Raw genomic sequence first — 17001 nt, 5'->3', positions numbered from 1 at the left:
CAGCTCTCCCTCTCTCTTAGGAAAGGGTTTAACCTCTAACCCAGAGGGGACAGGATGTCTCCCAGGACTGCAGGATACTGTGTGAGACTATTAGTAGCTACTGAGGCTCTTAGTCGTACAGCTGCAAGAAGATTAGTCTGTCAACGTCCCGAGTGAACTTGGACATGACTTCTCCCCAATCCTATCTTTGGATGAAAAGAGAAACAGATTACCACTAACCTATAATGTGAGAGCTTGAGCAGAGGACACGGTGGAGCTAAGCAGCAGACAGCTGAGCTCTGGGCTCCCCTCATTAATGTCCTTTTATTTCCTCTTAGGTAGACAGGTTGATCGGGGCAGGGGATCCCACAGATTCCTCTGAAAACTGTCAAGATGCTGGGAAAATGAATGCAAAGCTGGCATAGATTGGGATGCCCACAGTTTGGATTTTCAAGGTCTGAGATAAGAAACAAAAGAGAACAAATGAGACTTTCAGGACAAGTGCCAAAGACAGGTGCATCCTGGTTCCCAACGCTGGCTACACAGAGTATAAATCAACAACATTTTAGACATTGTTTAGACACAGTAAAGTGTATAAATCTTTGGGAGGCCACACCTGTGCTGCCACCTGATCAAAGTGAAGCACATTGCCAGCCTAGCCTCTCCCCACCTCCCCCAGAGAGAACAACTGTGCTGACTCCAGCCCTCCCCAGGGTCTGGACTGAGAATGACTCCGGTTTGTGGGACAGCCCCATACCCAATAGAGTACCAGCATGAGCCCCAATTGCAAACCCCTTCTGGTTCTCTGGCTATTTGGGGACTGTAGCCACCAAAAGTTAGGTAGGTACTAAATCTGCTTAGATGTTGGTGCCACCCTAGGGTTGATGGGGCTCTGTCCTCCTGGGCTAGCCTTAGGAAAGATTTCAGAACTGATGAGTTGTGATACCTCACATCTATACATAAATACCTAATGACATTTACAAGATGGGTTTACCATGCCCCTGACTTGATTTGTTAGAGTCAACCACAACTACTGCTTTTCATTTTAGAAGGTTTTCTTTTGGTATCAGTTGGAACGTGATCATCCTTAAGAAACTTGTTGGCGCCCACTAGGTTTCCTAGTGGCTGTACCCAGCAGGACTGCATAAGAAGTTGATTGGACCACGGGCCTGGGTACCAGGTGTTTGTAAGAGTCTAACTAGCAAGGGAGAGGTCTTTTGCTCCATCCCTTGGCATTGTTATAAAGAGCCCTTTGGACTAAAGCCCTGGGCCCATTTGGATAAGGATCCAGGTCCACCTGAGTCTATCCTGTGTTTTCTGTCTCTCTCCTCTCTATTTCTAAGTCTCTTATCCCTCATTCCTCAAGAATTCCTGGGGGCTGGTCTCCCACAGAAACTGAAAACAGTCCTCTGACAGGTCGCTGGTGGCTTGAAGATAGGGATGCCCATAAAGGGGTAAGGGAGGGAAGGAGCAAAAAGGGAACAGAAGGGAGAGAGAAAAACCAGACAAGGAGGATGCTCACGTGGCTTTTGCAGCCTGGCTTGACGAGCCCAAACTTCTGTGTGATCTGGTTTGTCCTGAACTCCTGCCATCTGCCATCCACCATCGTCTGGGCTCTGATCTCATACTTCACCAGGCGCTCAGCTCTCAGGCTGATGGCACTGTGCTCGCAGACAGGTGAGGGGCACTCCAAGTCAGTGTGTCTTATTCTCTGCAAAGAGAGTGGCCCATCCAATGTAGCCTTGTGACAGGGTGACCAGAGCTAGCAGACAGTTCCTGACACACGGCCTTCCTGTTTCATTCTATACAGATGGTATAAGGCCATTTCTCCAAATGGCCACTGCTGGAACCCTGTGATGTCTGAGACCTCTCCATATGCAAACCACTTTCAATGGACTAGGGCTTGACCGTCAAGTCAAGCTTCCTTATTGCTGTGCTGGGATAAAGCTCCAACAGTGTATACACAAAGGCCAATGATGCTGTTACATAATTCATCCCTTCCATTCAGTTAGGAAGATGGCTGAGGGCCTGGTGACCAAGATTGGAGGGCCCAGGCAGAGAAGAGACTTGCTGTGGGGACACATTAGAAGGTGGTGGCCAACGGGGACTAAAACTCAGATTTCATCATTTGGTATTCATTCATTTATCTATCCTCTTATTTACTCACCTAAAGTTTCTAGGCATGGAGACGGACAGCAAAAATAGAAAGCCAAGTGAGAGCTTGACGTTTAGAGAAGAGAGATTTCTAAGCCAATCCTAATGGAATACAGCAGTCCTTCACCGCAGTACCCATCATTGTCACTACCAGCTCTGCTAGATATGTGCAGTACTGGGCTAGGAGTGCAGCCCAACAGTACAGCACATGCTTAGAATGCACAAGTGTAGTCAAAAGTTTCTCAGGTCCCACGCCTGCCACCCCCCAATCCCTCAGCCACTTCTAAAATAATCATTCAGAGGCTCAATACTAATTATCAACTGTATAGCCAACGGCAGGCTTCTTGCTAGCTAGCTCTTATAACTTAACCCATTTCTATTAATCTATAAGCTGCCACGTGGCTGTGGCTTACTGGTACTTCCACATCTTGCTTCTGGGGTAGCTGGAGTCTCTCTCCAGACTCCACCTTTCTCATTCCAGTCTCTCTCCTTGGATTTCCCACCCGCCTCTAAACTGCCTTGCCATAAGCCAAAGCAGCTTATTGATTAACCAATGGGAACAACATATATTCACAATGTACAGAAAGACATTCCCCAGTACACTAGGCCCTGAGTTCCATCCCTAACTACCAATTTCAGATAAAACATATACAATGCTTTCTATGCCCAATCTGTTGCAAGCCCTTTGCACAATAAACACATTAATACTCTGAGGTTGGTCCTGTTCTGCTGTGTCACTCTAGACAGACTCATCCCCTCTCCTACTTGTGGGCACTACCTGTCACTTCTTCAAAGCATGACCGTGATGGAAAAAAAAAAAAAAACCCAGCTATTATGTACAAACTGACAATGATTTGACTCCCAGGACAGACAAGCTGAACCCTGCCTGACTTTATCAAGAGGCCACATGACATGAAAGGGAAGTCACTCAGAGTTGACAGCCTCATCTGCTACCAGTACCGACCTCCCCAGCTGGTTGTGAAAATCACATGGCATTGCATCCATGAGTGTGAACAGTGCTTTCAGACACAGCCTGTGTGAATGGTGAACTAATGATTCCTCTATTTCTTTTAATCCCATGTGAACCAGCTCGCCCTGAGTGGCTGCTTCAGAGGTGTGTCTTCCCTGTGCTCCTGCTTCTTACCTGCATAGAAAAACTGTAAGAGGTTGCATCATGTCTGATTCCCTTTATCTCAAAGAAGTATCCATATATAGAAATCCTTTCCGAGTAAGTGGTATATTCCTACATTGAGAAAGAGAAGCGACAAAGTGAGAGGGGGAAATACCATCTGTATTCAAAGGCAAGAGGACACAGGAAAACCAGAGGGACACACTCAGAAACTGCCACTGCTCAGAAACAGCTACCAACTTCTTCCAACATTCCTAACTGTTACTTTGCATGATTCTTTGTGGGGAGAAACAATGAGTTCGGTGTGGTCTGAAATGACCTGGGGGCTGCAGTGACTCTTGTTCCAATGTGATGGGCCTGTGAGACATGCCATACTTTTCTGCAAAAAGATCTACTTTGGTGGGTCGCTGCAGCCAGGTATTGAATCCATCTCCCAGATGATAGACTTAGGTCCCAAGTCCCTGAAACATGAGTTCTTTTAAGATCTGTGCTAATTACCTTAAAAGAAGTCATACAGCAGCATTAAATATATATGCATTAAATTAAAAATATAATAAATAAATATAATTTATTTATTAACAAGCCCAAGGCAGAGCACAGCCACCCACCCCAGATCCTGTCCTGTGACTGAGCACTGAGATGCCTCATGCTGGAGCTCCTTTGCTAGACATGGTTTAATTGGAATCCACTGAACCAGCTCCGTGAGTGAGGCAGGTCTTGCAATTTGGACTGGAGACTTGCTGAGTCTTTGGTAGCTATCAGCCCTTGTGTGTGTGTGTTTGTGATTAGCCCATGATTTCCCCAGATGTTTCCTGCTTTTAGGAAGAAAACTCTCAACTCCCAGGAAATCGCTTCCATCCTGGGATAAGCAGGGACCATTGGTCACCCTAGTGGGAAAATCTGGACCACACACATCAGATTGCTGACTGGTTTGTCCCTGCCCTCTGTTTTATGAACTCGATTTCCTGGGAGTTTGATGGCTCTGCTTCCAGAGGTCAGAGTGGTCATGGGTGGCCCCACAGAGCTCCTTGGTTGGGCCAAGTTTTCAGTACCTGCCTAAAGAGCAGCCCAAACCTCAGGGCTTGTGTAGAAAGATCTTTCAGGTGGACCATGTTGCCCCCGTTCTCCAGCTGAAAGGGAAATGCACACAGCTTACCTGAGATGCATGGTAATGCACTCCTTATCATTTCCCATCCACCCACTTCTGGATCTCTAGGCCCCATGGTTTTGTCTTCAGACACTTACTGAAAACCTACTATATCCGAGCACTGTTCCCAGTGTTCCCAGAGTATGTAGAGGAGAGAAGAAAATGGCGAAGCAGTGTGGCCAGGGGAATAGAAGATGCATGTCAACAGAGTCATCGTGGGAATGATCATAGTCACAAATTCAAGAGTGAGCAGGACTCATGTGTGACATTCTACAGAGAAGACTGGAAGGTGGGGTGTGGGTCTCAGGAGCCTGAGCTTACAGCCAAGGGTAAAAGGAAGGATTGGGTTGGGTCAGGGGGTGGGAAGAAGGAGCTGGGAACTTTCTCAATGGCAGTCTTTCTGGCCACCTTTAGAGAAGAGTTCTGAATTCTATCCTAGAGAAGCAAGATCTCTCTGTGGAGCAGCCCTCTAACGTGCAGGGGGAAGGGCACTTGGAGGTCTGGTTCCAACATCACAGTAAGTACTTGTGGTGCTGGCTGAATTTTAACTCGTGACTCATGCATCTTCAGAACTCAAACACTGTCCCGCTTCATCTCTGAAAATGTTCCATTGGAAATGTACAAGAAGCAGGGCAGTTTGTATGGACAATCCACAAAGCAGACACGTGGAAAAATACTCATGTTTGCCAGTCATAAAAGTAATGCATATTTAAAGATGAAATGCCATTGTTCCCTCCTCAATTAACAAAAGTGGTCTGAAATTTAAATGCTCTATGCTGCCAAGTATGTGGACAGCGTGGGTGAGTGCATTTCTTTTGGGGGCAGTCATTTGGTCCCAACGTATTTATTAATATGTACCAGGAACAAAACTGTACATATGCTATAGTGCCAGAATTTCTACTGTAGAGAATCTCCTACAAGCAAATAATTCAAAATACAGAAAAATAAACTATTATGTGAAAATGTGCTCCCAATATAAAGGCAGTAAAGACAATGAAATATTGACTGTGGCTGTTGTCTTTGGGTGGTGGTCTGAGGGGTTTCTTTTCTCTGTAGTTTGAACAGTTTCAATAATAAGCACATTCATATTTGTGTCTACTAGGGCCTGGGTTTGGAGGAAGGTGTGATTAAAACTCTTCAACCCTGGCTAAATTTCCAGATCACAGGCCACGTGGGACCTCGCCCTCTTCTCTTCCCTTGGAGGAGGCTCCAGATAGGCCTCAGAGACCCAGAGATTTCAAAGGAGGAACATATCTCCAGAAAATGCAAAACTGCTTCCTTCAGAAGCCGACTCACTGCGTGATAATGGTTGGCTGTAACCCGGACCAGCCAGGACTCAGGGAAGAAATTAATGTGCCTTAACTCCTCCAGATCCTTGCCTTAGAGAGACACAAGGGGAAGTGGTTACAGGCTTGTTCAGAACACAACTTCAAACGTCTGATTTACAGAAGGAAAAGCAGAGCCATCAGGCAAGCAAAAAGGGCTAGTTTCCTTTGAATATTTGTTGATAAATGGGAGGCCGGTATCTAAGAATTACTACAGCTATATGTGTACTCCAAATTTATTCTTTTTGGGGGGAGGGGGTTCGAGACAGGGTTTCTCTGTGTAACAGTCCTGGCTGTTCTGCAACTCACTCTGGAGATCAGACTGGCCTCAAACTCACTGAGATCCGCCTGCCTCTGCCTTCCTAGTGCTGGGATTAAAGGCGTGTGCCACCACTTCCCCACCCCAAATTCAATCTTAAAAGAAAAAAAAAAAAACTTACAGTACCAAGGAGATAGCCCAGTGGGCAGAGTGCTTGCCACGCAAGGGTAAGGATTGGAGTTCTGGGTGGACACGTGTAGACCCAGAGCTGGGGAGGTAGATAGGAGATCCCTGGAGCAAGCTGGCTAGCTAGGCCAGCCCAATTAGTGAGAGACTCTGCCTCAATATATAAGATACAGAATGATGAGGAAGACACTTGATGTCAAATTCTACATGAACACACAAATGCATATGCTTGCATGCTTACACATATATGGACATGGACACACACACACACACACACACACACACACACACACACACAGAGAGAGTTATACAAAGAAACTTCAAAAGGAATAAAATAATCACTCCAAACCGGAGAGCAATTTCAATTTAATAAGAAACGTCTTGTACTATATACTGTTTATTGAAGTTTCAGTTAGCCAGATGTGGTGGCTCATGCCCTTAAGGCCAGCACTTGGGAAGCAGAGGCAGGAGGATCTCTGTGAGTTTGAGGCCAACCTGGTATACACAGTGAGCTCCAGGCCAGCCAGGGCTACATAGTGAGACCCTGTATCAAAAAAACAAACAAAAAACCAAATAATTCTAGCATTTAAGTTATATTATTTTTAAAGAAACAGTCTCAACAATCCTGCCAGAACACATCACTGCCAAATGAACCTTCATCGGTTCTCAGGAAACTCCGGGAACAGAGAAAGTTGACATCAAAGTCTCTGAGTCCGGCCAGGCAGGGCCTTTCCCTTTGAACAGTTCGCCAAGGTTTTTCCACCCTTTTGACATTACTATCAACAAACATTACAGAGAAGAAGGGAAGCAGCTAGTTAGGTTGTACACTGGTCCTATTCAAATCTGCTTCTGGCAGGGCTGGAGAGATGGCTCAGTGGTTAGGTGTTCCTTACCTCTCTTGTAGAGGACCTGAGTTCAGTCCCAGCACCTACAACAGGTATCTCATGACCACTGTAGCTCTAGCTCCAGGGGACTTGATAGTCTCTTTTGGCTTCTGTAGGCAATTTCACCCTCTACCCCATACAATCAAAAATAATAAATCTTTTTTCTTAAAACTGCCTTCTGACCAGACGTAGTGGCACACACCTGTAATCCCATCACTATTTTCCCAGACAATATTTTCCTCCTCTTTCCACATCATGTCACCTTTCCTTCACCCAGAGCACAAGGAACAGGCAACAAAAGCCTAGCTTAGGACAGAGACCTGGCACTTGAGGGTTCATTGGACTACGCCTCTCAAATGTATTCATATGGAAAAATGTGCCCCTGGTGTATGCAGTGAAAGAAACATTGAGTTAGTTTGTGGGAAACTGTCCCCGTGTGTGTCATAAGGGGGAATTGAAATCATTACCCCAAGCCTGTTGTACCACATCAGGTCAGCCAATTAGAAAGCCAATAAACGGCAGTGAACGCTTCTGGTCTCATACTCTGCTTGTATTCACCGCAGGAGGGGACAGGAAATGAAGCTGAGGTTAATATGCTTAGCCTGAGCATGTTAGAAACCAGAGATGAAGTGGCTCACAGATGGCTGGAGAGGAGACAGCCAGGCCAGGCTACACTTTGTAACAAAGTTGGAACAGAAGTAACTGTGGACTTCTAAAGAACTGCAGTCTAGCTGATAAAGAAGGGGAGCCACACTGCATACTCCTCCGGAAGCCCACATTTCCTTCTCTAGAGAAGACCATAAAGCATTTCACCTGCCGGGACAATTGGTTCCGGCAGGTGAAATGCTTAGGAGAGAGCCAGTTTCTCTCCCAAACTGCCAAACAAGCGAAGTGACCTAGAAGCTGATCTCATGCAGCAGCAGGTGATTCAATTAGATGTCAAGAGAACAGCCTCAGGCTATGGGTGGGGCTTGCCTAGCATGCATAATTCGACAGGGTCAGATCCCCAGCACCACATAAATGAAGTGTAGGGAAACATAATCCTAGTACTTGGGAGGTGGAGACAGGTGGATCACAAGTTCAAAGTCATCCTCGACCACATATTGAGTTTGAGGCTAGCCTGGGTATATGATACTCATCATATCTCAAGAAACAGGAAAGAGATGGGGGTGGAGGGCTTTGGGTGGTGACACAGGCCTGTAATCCCAGAACACAGGAGGCTAAGGCAGGAATCATCACCAGTGTGAAGCCAGCCTTGGCTGTCAACTTGAAACACTTGGGAAAAGGGACCCTCAGTTGAAGACTTGCCTCCATCAGATCAATATGTGGGTATGTCTGTGGGGGCATTTTCTTGATTGCTAATTGATGTAAGAGGGCTCCGCCCACTGTCGTTGGTGCCGTCCCTAGGCAGGCGGACCTGAGCCGCATAAGAAAGCTAGTAGAATGTGAACCTGGGAGTAAGCAGGTAAGCGACTTTCCCCAATGGTTCGCTTCTCCCCTTCTGCCCTGACTTCTCTCGATAACAGACCTGGAAGCGGAAGCCAAATACACCTGTCCTCCCTAACTTGCTTTTGGTCATGATGTTTACCACCACAACAGAAAACAAACAATGATAACCCTTTCTACCCATCATGCTATTCATGGAACTTCCGGTTATCCGCCATTTTATAGCTGGGGTTCCTGAGACTGAAGTCATCCGTCTTGGAAGTGACAACCCCCGGGAGCATTCCTGTAGCAAAATCTGCTGGGGGTCCACCCCAAACAGCCTTCCCATGCATGCAGCCACATGGGTGATGACACTTACCACTGGTGATGCCATGCAGACGCAGGCAAAGGAAGAGCGGCGTCCAGCTCTGCCCGGTATCCTGTTCCAGAAAGCAGCACTTCTTGGGAAAACTTGGAAGAGAAGAACAGAAAGCCTTCAGAAAACTCCTCTCTGGAATGAGGAGCTGCTGAAAGCCATGACCTAGAGACCCAGCAGGGCTAGACAAGGCAGAAGTACAGACACAGGGACCACTTATTTAATACGAAGAGATAAGTGGTTACGTTATGTTCCCCTCTACATCTGAGCCACAGGCCTGTCAAACCCAGGCTACTTGAGAGGCTGAGGCAGGAGGACGGCAAACCATACATGGACTATAGAGTGAATTCAGGTATGTGTGCCTAGAACATACATATTAAATGAATGATGGCATCCTATGTCATCCACAGGAGATTTCTCTACATTTCTTCTTAGAGTTTTAAAAATCTGTGGGACAGACCAAGTAAGTTCTGTCAGCTCCATCTTACAGAAAGCCAAGACTTAGCTAGGCTTTAAACCCCAGAACTGAATATCTGACTCCTTAACAGATGCTGCCCTTGCAGTAAAATCCAATTTAGGCTTTTCAAAGCATTAGGAATTAGGAAGAACCTGGGAGCCAACTCTGGATCCCTGGTTCCACTACCAGTTCTGGGATGGCCAGTGTCAATGTTAGTGCTGAAGATCAGGAATGGTAGAGAAGGTCAGATTCCCAAGGGAAAGATGTTCTCATGGAGGCTCACACCTACCACCCTTGACACAGGGTAATCAGTGAGCTGCCGCTTAAACACAGTCAGATGCAACTACAGCAGGGAAAGCCAGGCCTAGGGGAAGCGTGTCTTCCTCAAACACAGAAGCCATGAGGTTCCAATTTTGCTACACTGCTTGGAGTGGGAAGGCTACTGGAGGAGACCCAGGGCCTGGCCCTCCCTTTGGGAAGCACTTGGGGCATAAGGACTGTCAGGCAGGCCCTCTCTGGACAACCATCCTGTCTCAGAGAAATGGGGAAGAGCTTTGAGACAAGCTCTTGAACTCCATAACCCTGAGGAAGTGGTGAGGACACACAGGGTTATGGCTAGTCAGCTCATCCACCAACCAATCTGGGGGCCTGGAGTCAGGCATGCCATGGTCCACTCCTAGCCTGGACACCCCTCATCATGTGACTCAGCCTGTCTGAGCTTAATTCTCTTCTGTGGAGACAAGAGCCACATGTGTCTCTTTTGGTGGATGGACGAAGCCAAGGTGACGGGGCTTGGGAAGTACCAGGCACAGTTGCTGGAACCCAGCAAAGTCTTCTGTGCCTTTGAAGTTTTCCCAGGACTCAGGCATGTTGGCAACATGGAGTTGCTCCTGGAGACATTCATCACCATTGTCCAAACTCACAGAGATCCACCTACCTGGTGGCCTCTGATTTTCTAAATTCTCAGAGAGCCTGAGGGGTGTGACCCACACTCTGGAACCAATCCACCTCACTCTTCTCCTATGGCTTGGTGACATCTTCTAACTATGCCACTACACAGGTCTAGCTCAGCACCTTTCTACCTGTCTTGATGGTGACAGCAAACTTCCATCTGATGTCACACAACAGGAGCAGTTGGGCTGCCTGGCTGGGGACCTCCTGCCTGGCTGTGCTGATGGATTCCAGGTCTTGTACAGCTTGTCTGCCCAGCCACTGTGCCCTGTCTGTGCATAGACCTCATAGATGGTTCAGTACTTTTCAGGAGCAAACTGTCTAAAGTTCCTCAGCCCTCAAGGATTGGACTCCTTAGGGAAGACAGTTCCTGGAAACTCAAACACAAACTGGTCACCTCTGGGTCCTGCTTTCAAAGTGTACTCTCCCCAGACCTCCTGATAGGTGGTGCTGGAGGCAAATCCCCTTCTGAGGTCACAGACTGCAATTTTAAAGACCATTCCAGCCACAGTTTTCTCACTTCCTTCTTCCCACCGTCTGTTGGGGGCAGTGTCCCTTCCTGATGAGTAAGTGTGAGGCTCATAGCTCTACTGGCCCTGCATTTCACACCTGAGCCACGAGGTCCGGCCTGAGGATCCGACATGCGTTGTACAGTGGAGGAATCTGATGTTATACCTGGGAGTATTGGTTACTTGTTTGTTTGTTTGTTGCCTGACGGAAGCATCTGAAGGGAGAAAAGGTGTTGTTTGTTTGTTTGTTTGTTTTATTTTGATTTTTTTCCCTCACAGCTTCAGAGGGATTTCAGTCCCTCACAGAAGAGAAGGCACGGTGGAACCACTCTCTGTGGGCAGCAATCTGTGGAAGAGTCGTCTCACATCCTGGTAGGCCAGGAAGCCAAGAACACAGGCTGGAACCAGGGTCAGGTATGACCTTCATGGGCCAGGTACTTTTGCTAGTCATGACCCACCTCTTAAAGGTTCTATAGCCTTCAGAAGAGCACCACAAAATAATAAACAAAGTCATAGGCCTGTAACTCAAGCTACCTGAGAGGCTGAGGCAGGAGAATGACAAACCATACAAGGCTACAGAGTGAGTACAGGCCATTCTGAGTAACTTAATGAGACATTATCTCCAAATTAAAAGTTTAAAATAGGGCTGGGATTACAGAGCAGTGTCCTGGTGCACACCAAGCATACATGTGACACTATGTCCCATGTGCGCGCGCGCACGCGCACACACACACACACACACACACACACACACACACACACACACACACACACACACATACTCACACACACGCTACACACTGGGGACTGAGTATTTAAAACATGAGCCTGTGAGGACATTTCAGATCCAAACTATAGCACCGCAGACACCAAGAGCTACAACTTTCTCCTCCTTCGAGGGAGGACAGGGCTTAGGCTAATGGACATAAAGTTTCAGTTTGCCAAGGCAACAAAGTTCCAAAGACAGTTTATGATGCCACTAAAGTGTAGAGAGAAAAAAGATGAAAACGGCAAATTGTATGGTGAGTACATTTGATCACAATTAGAAAAAAAAAAGATTTAAGGTTTAAAAATTATTTTGCTTATGAGAAATATTTGAACCCCCCATACACATAAATAAACTATATATATATATATATATATATATATATATATATATATATATATATATATATATATTTTTTTTTTTTTTTTTTTTTTTTTTTCTAGACTGGGTTTCTCTGTGTAGCCCTGGCTATCCTGGAACTCACTATGTGGACCAGGCTGGCCTCTGCCTCCCAAGTGGTTAGATTAAAGGTGTGAGCCGCCACCACCACCCAGCAATAAATAATGTTTTAAATGGACTTTGAAGTTTGCTGCCTTGTTCATGATCAAGTGTATGGGTTTTACCAGCTGTTTGCTTAGTTTCTGTCAACTTGACAAACTAGACTCACCTAGGAAGAGAGAACTTCAGGAGAGGGATCACCTCCATCGGATTGGCCTGTAGGCACATCTGTGGGGCGTTTTCTCGATTAACAGTTGATGTGAGAGCACCCAGGACACTGTGGGCAGTGCCACCCCTGGTAAGTGGTCCTGGGTGGTGTAAGAAAGCAATCCAGGCAAGCTAGTAAGGAGTGTTCCATTATGGTCTCTGCAATGGCTTCCTTCCATGACAGCCTATACCTGGAAACTGAAGTCAACACTTCTCTCTTCAGGTTTCTTTAGGTCTGCGTTTTATCATAGCAATAGGAAGTGAAGGATTGTAGTAGCTTTCCTAAATTCTTCAGTAAGTGGGATGGAATGGGAGCTTTTCCTCAGTGGAGGAAAGCATTAGCTTTGTTTACATATTCTTTCCTATAAGGAGATGTTAAGATTCATTCTGGACAGCCTGTCTGCTTTTCCAAAATAATCACTTGGAAGAAACAGCCTGTAAGGTGCCAAGGTATGTGTGTCTGTCTGTCTGAGTGCTCATGAGTGAATGTATAAAAGTATGTGTGCACATGTGTATGCAGGTGCATATGTTGCATGTGTGTGCATGTGTGTGTATTCACATGTGTGCTTCTGTGGGGCACAGGCTCCCTTCCTACACCATTGTACGTAGCAATAAAAGCACCTGGCTGAATCGAGAGACCTTCCGTCAACGTACCAGGCACATGGGACACATTCAGAAGTATTTGGTGAGTGAATGACACATTTTGTAAAGGTCCACGAGGGAAAGAAAATGGAGCAGGAAAAGCTCAGACATAAATATCTACATTTGCCTCTAGCCTTTCTTCGGATGAGGCTGGAACAGGTGAGAGGGAGCTATGTGACTGAGGTAGCTGGTTTCTATTCTCGACTTCCTTCAGGATGCCTAGCCAGCCGGACTGCTCCCGCAGCTGTTGCCGGGCCTCCTGGTAGGCTGCACATCCTTGCTCTCTAGTATTCATGCAGCTTGTCTCACTGTGACCACATTCAGACAGTCTCACATAGGAGGTCCCCATAATGTGCGGTCCTCAGTGGCCACTCCATTTCTTCTCAAGAAGAAGGCTTAAGATCACTGTCGTTCAAATGATTTCACCAAAATGTTCACTATCCCAGTAGAAGATGCTCTCCTCACTGCTAAGGTTGGGCTAGTGAGATGAGTAGCAGTCCCAAGGAAAACTGAAGGGTTTGGGGCAGTGTTGGGTGGCTAGAAGCTTGAGGTTCGGGGTCAAATGTGAGTCAGTATGCTGAGAAGTGTCTATGTGCACTACACACTGGGAAGAAGGCCCATTGGCCAGCTCCACGAAGCCCATCCTTGGTGGAGGGGCCCACACTTCAACTCCCTTCTAGCACATTTTCCTCACACCTTAACCACAGCTCCAATGAGTCACTACATGATAGCTCACTCCCTATCTCCCTGTGCAAAGACAAGAGCTGACCTGCAGCCAACTGGTAATTTTCCCTGGTGGGCATGACTCATTGGAAAGAGTGTCTCTGGGATATTAAAAGAGGGGGGAGGTGGGACTAAAACATTTGGGTTCCAAGCAAATTATATAGAAACAGAGCACAGCACACACAATTCTGCCACGAATAATGCTTTCCCCAAATAACAAGACAGGAAAAGAGCAGGCTTTGCAGTTAGCACAGTGCACAGATGTTCCAGGAATGGATGAGATGTTTCAGAACAATCCAGATGAAACTTGGCTCAAACAGGTCAATTTGCTCATTAATATGTGAAGACATACTTATCTGCTAAGTTCCCATGAGCAAAGAACATGCCTCATCATGCCAAAAGGTCCCAATTCCTGTTCCTACAGGAACATGGACCAGAGAAGAAAGCAAGGTTGCCCATGGCTTCCCTTCTAGAACAGACTCTTTACAACTACTTGGGATAGGCTTTGGCTACAGGGTCACCACACTCACCCACAATCTTGGATGATATGGATGTGATTTCACGTTTAATATAGAAGTTTTATGGTCTGCTCTTAAATATTCCCCATATGCTCATGTGTTAGACTTGGTCACTAGGGATGAAGAATGCTGTGGGATGTTCTGTATGTTAAATGTGTTGCTCTGATTGGTAAATAAATAAATAAATCCCCACTGAGGTTGGGGATTTAGCTCAGTGGTGGAGCACTTGCCTAGCAAGCACAAGGCCCTGGGTTCAGTCCTCAGCTCAAAATAAATAAATTGAAAAATAAATAAATAAATAAATAAATAAATAAATAAATAACACCAATTGGCCAGTAGCCAGGCAGGAAGAATAGGTGGGACAAGGAGAGAGGAGAATTCTGGGAAGTGGAAGGCTGAGGAGAGAGACACTGCTAGCTGCTGCCATGTCAAGGAAGATGTAAGGTACCAGTAAGCCACAAGCCACATGGCAAAGTATAGATTAATAGAAATGGATTAATTTAAGATAGAAGAAGTAGACAATAAGAAGACTGCCATGGCCATACAGTTTGTAAGCAATATAAGTCTCTATGTGTTTACTTGGTTGGGTCTGAGCAGCTGTGGGACTGAGGTAAGAAAGATTTGTCCTGACCGTGGGCCAGACAGGACCAGGAAAACTCCAGCTACAGGAGAAGCCTTCAGGTTTGGGCCTTGTGGGAAGAAATGAGACCCCCAGTGCTGCCCTAGGTGGGATATTACGACCCTAATCCTTTCTTTCCTTTTGCTTCCCGGTCACCATGAAGTGCTTTGCACCCACCATCATGTTCGGTGCCAACACAAGCCCAAAGGTCACAGAGCCAGAAGACCTGCATTGAAAGCCTTGCTCCTGAGCCAGAAGAGACCTTAACTCGGGGAAATGGCTCAGTGGGTAAAGCGCAAGCATGAGGACCTGAGTTTGGATCCTGAGAACCCATGAGAAGCCAGGCGTAGTAGCATGTGTGTCTGTAACCCAGGGCTCCAGTGGTGAGCTAGGAGACAGAGACAGGAGAATCCCCAGAAGTCTGATGGCCAGCTAACCCATTGTATCTGACAGTAAACAAGAGACTGTGTCTCAAACAGGGTGGAATGTGAAGACCAACACCCAAGGGTGGCCTTGACATGTGTTCTGTGACACACACATCTCTGCACTCACACATAAACCTGTGCGCACACACACACCCTCCACACACACCACACCCCACACTCATGTGTGCTTGTTCATGTTTGTACACACACACACCACACATACACATACGAGAGAGAGAGAGAGAGAGAGAGAGAGAGAGAGAGAGAGAGAGAGATATTAAAACGAACAAGAGCCCTTCAGTATTGTGCAGATAAACAGAGGTAATGAATAGAAAGTTTTCTTGGGAGTGCCCAGTAAGACACTCTCAAAGGGCACTCAGTATTATCACTCTAATGATTATTTTTTACTTGAATGTTGAGATACACTAATTTTTAGATTATTTAAGTTTAGAGACTATAAGAAACTAGATTCATGCTAGGAAACTTCTGCACATTCAAATGCTTTTCATTTTTCCAGAAAACCCAGAATTTTATATGCTATCTAAAAAAAAAAAAAATAGAAATGAAAACATCTGGCCTGATGTTTTCTTTTTTTTCTTTCTTTATTTTTTTTAGAGTGGAGGATCGAACCCAGGGCCTTGTGCTTGCTAGGCAAGTGCTCTACCACTGAGCTAAATCTCCAACCCCAGGCCTGATGTTTAAGGTCAGTATAGTATGGTCATTTTCCTGAACTGTTACCTTCTGCATCATGGTTGTTACTGGGCACACCAGTTCTCCAAGCGTGTAGCAATCTCTTAGCACAATGGCTGTGGTGAGTGACTCTTCTAAGTGGTTTGAAGCATCCTGTCACACCAGGCTTCACCCTATGCTCTCCAGATGATGCTAACGAAAATTATATTACTGACTTTTTTCCCTCACAATATTTTAAGCAAAATAGATAGCTACAGGGGTAGCTCAGTGAGTAAAAGTGCTTGCCACCTAGCCTGACGACAACCTGAGCTTGGGTCCCAGGGATTCACACAGTGGAAGGAGAGCACTGACTTCTACACGTCGTCCTCTGCCATCCCTGTGCATTTGGTGGCATGTGCACCCATATCATAAATAAGTAAATGATTCATCAATTAATTAAAATGGTTTAAACCAAGATACATACAATTTAGTGATCAACGTTAAGGTGCGTTACCTGCTAAAAAATGCCAGCATTGTCTCGTGGATTGGAATCATCTGGACCTTGCCGTTCAACTGCAGGTAAACCCACATGAGTAAGGTTTTCAGGAGATGAAACTCACTAAAGGTGAACAAGCTGGTCAAAATGACAGATGGAGAGGAAATGTTAGGACTAGGAGGAAAAGGCCACTTGTAAGAAAAAGAAAAGGTAAAAATAAGTCTGGGGGTGGGACACAGCCAGCTGGAGTCTAAAAGTGGCCTCAGACAATGAGATGCTGAGTAACTTGTTTAGAGTGACTCAGCTCAGCTGAGGGAGAAGCAGGAGCTGGAGGCTGGGTCCTGAACTCTCAGCCACCCGCCATGCCGTTACTGACATGATGTTCTCATTCGGTGAGCTCTCACTAAATGCTGTGTTTTCAAGTCATTATAGGTTCTACTGTAATCCCATAGAACAAGCCTATGAAATTGAGATAGACGTGCCTGGCTTTGATAGCTGTCGAAGCTGGTCCTAGCCTTGTGTTTATTTAGCATTTCAATTTGTGTTCATTGTGGCTCTTTGCATTTATTTTAATTTTGATCCATTGCACACAGATACTTAATAAGTTAGGTTATTCAGTCAGCCATTATCCCTTCTTGCCTGCTAAATTTTGCAGCC

General features: G+C 46.0%; 1 protein-coding gene across 2 annotated transcripts in view; it reads right to left on the bottom strand.

Annotated features, from left to right (window-relative positions):
• Positions 1–367: 367 nt before the first annotated feature.
• Positions 368–17001, bottom strand: part of Btbd16 (BTB domain containing 16) — a 49556-nt gene continuing 32922 nt past the window's right edge. For both annotated transcript variants that reach the window (XM_036171530.1, XM_036171614.1), the window contains exons 9-15: positions 16363–16482; positions 8868–8959; positions 5706–5788; positions 4315–4392; positions 3278–3376; positions 1502–1690; positions 368–436 (exon numbers count right to left, since the gene is read on the bottom strand). In XM_036171530.1, coding sequence (XP_036027423.1) covers positions 368–436; positions 1502–1690; positions 3278–3376; positions 4315–4392; positions 5706–5788; positions 8868–8959; positions 16363–16482 — 730 coding nt within the window. The remainder of the gene's footprint in view (positions 437–1501; positions 1691–3277; positions 3377–4314; positions 4393–5705; positions 5789–8867; positions 8960–16362; positions 16483–17001) is intronic.

Source organism: Onychomys torridus, chromosome 1, assembly GCF_903995425.1.
Source record: "Onychomys torridus chromosome 1, mOncTor1.1, whole genome shotgun sequence".
Lineage (NCBI taxonomy): Eukaryota > Metazoa > Chordata > Mammalia > Rodentia > Cricetidae > Onychomys > Onychomys torridus.
The sequence above is the reverse complement of the archived record's forward strand: the minus strand, read 5'-3'. Positions and strand labels throughout refer to the sequence as shown.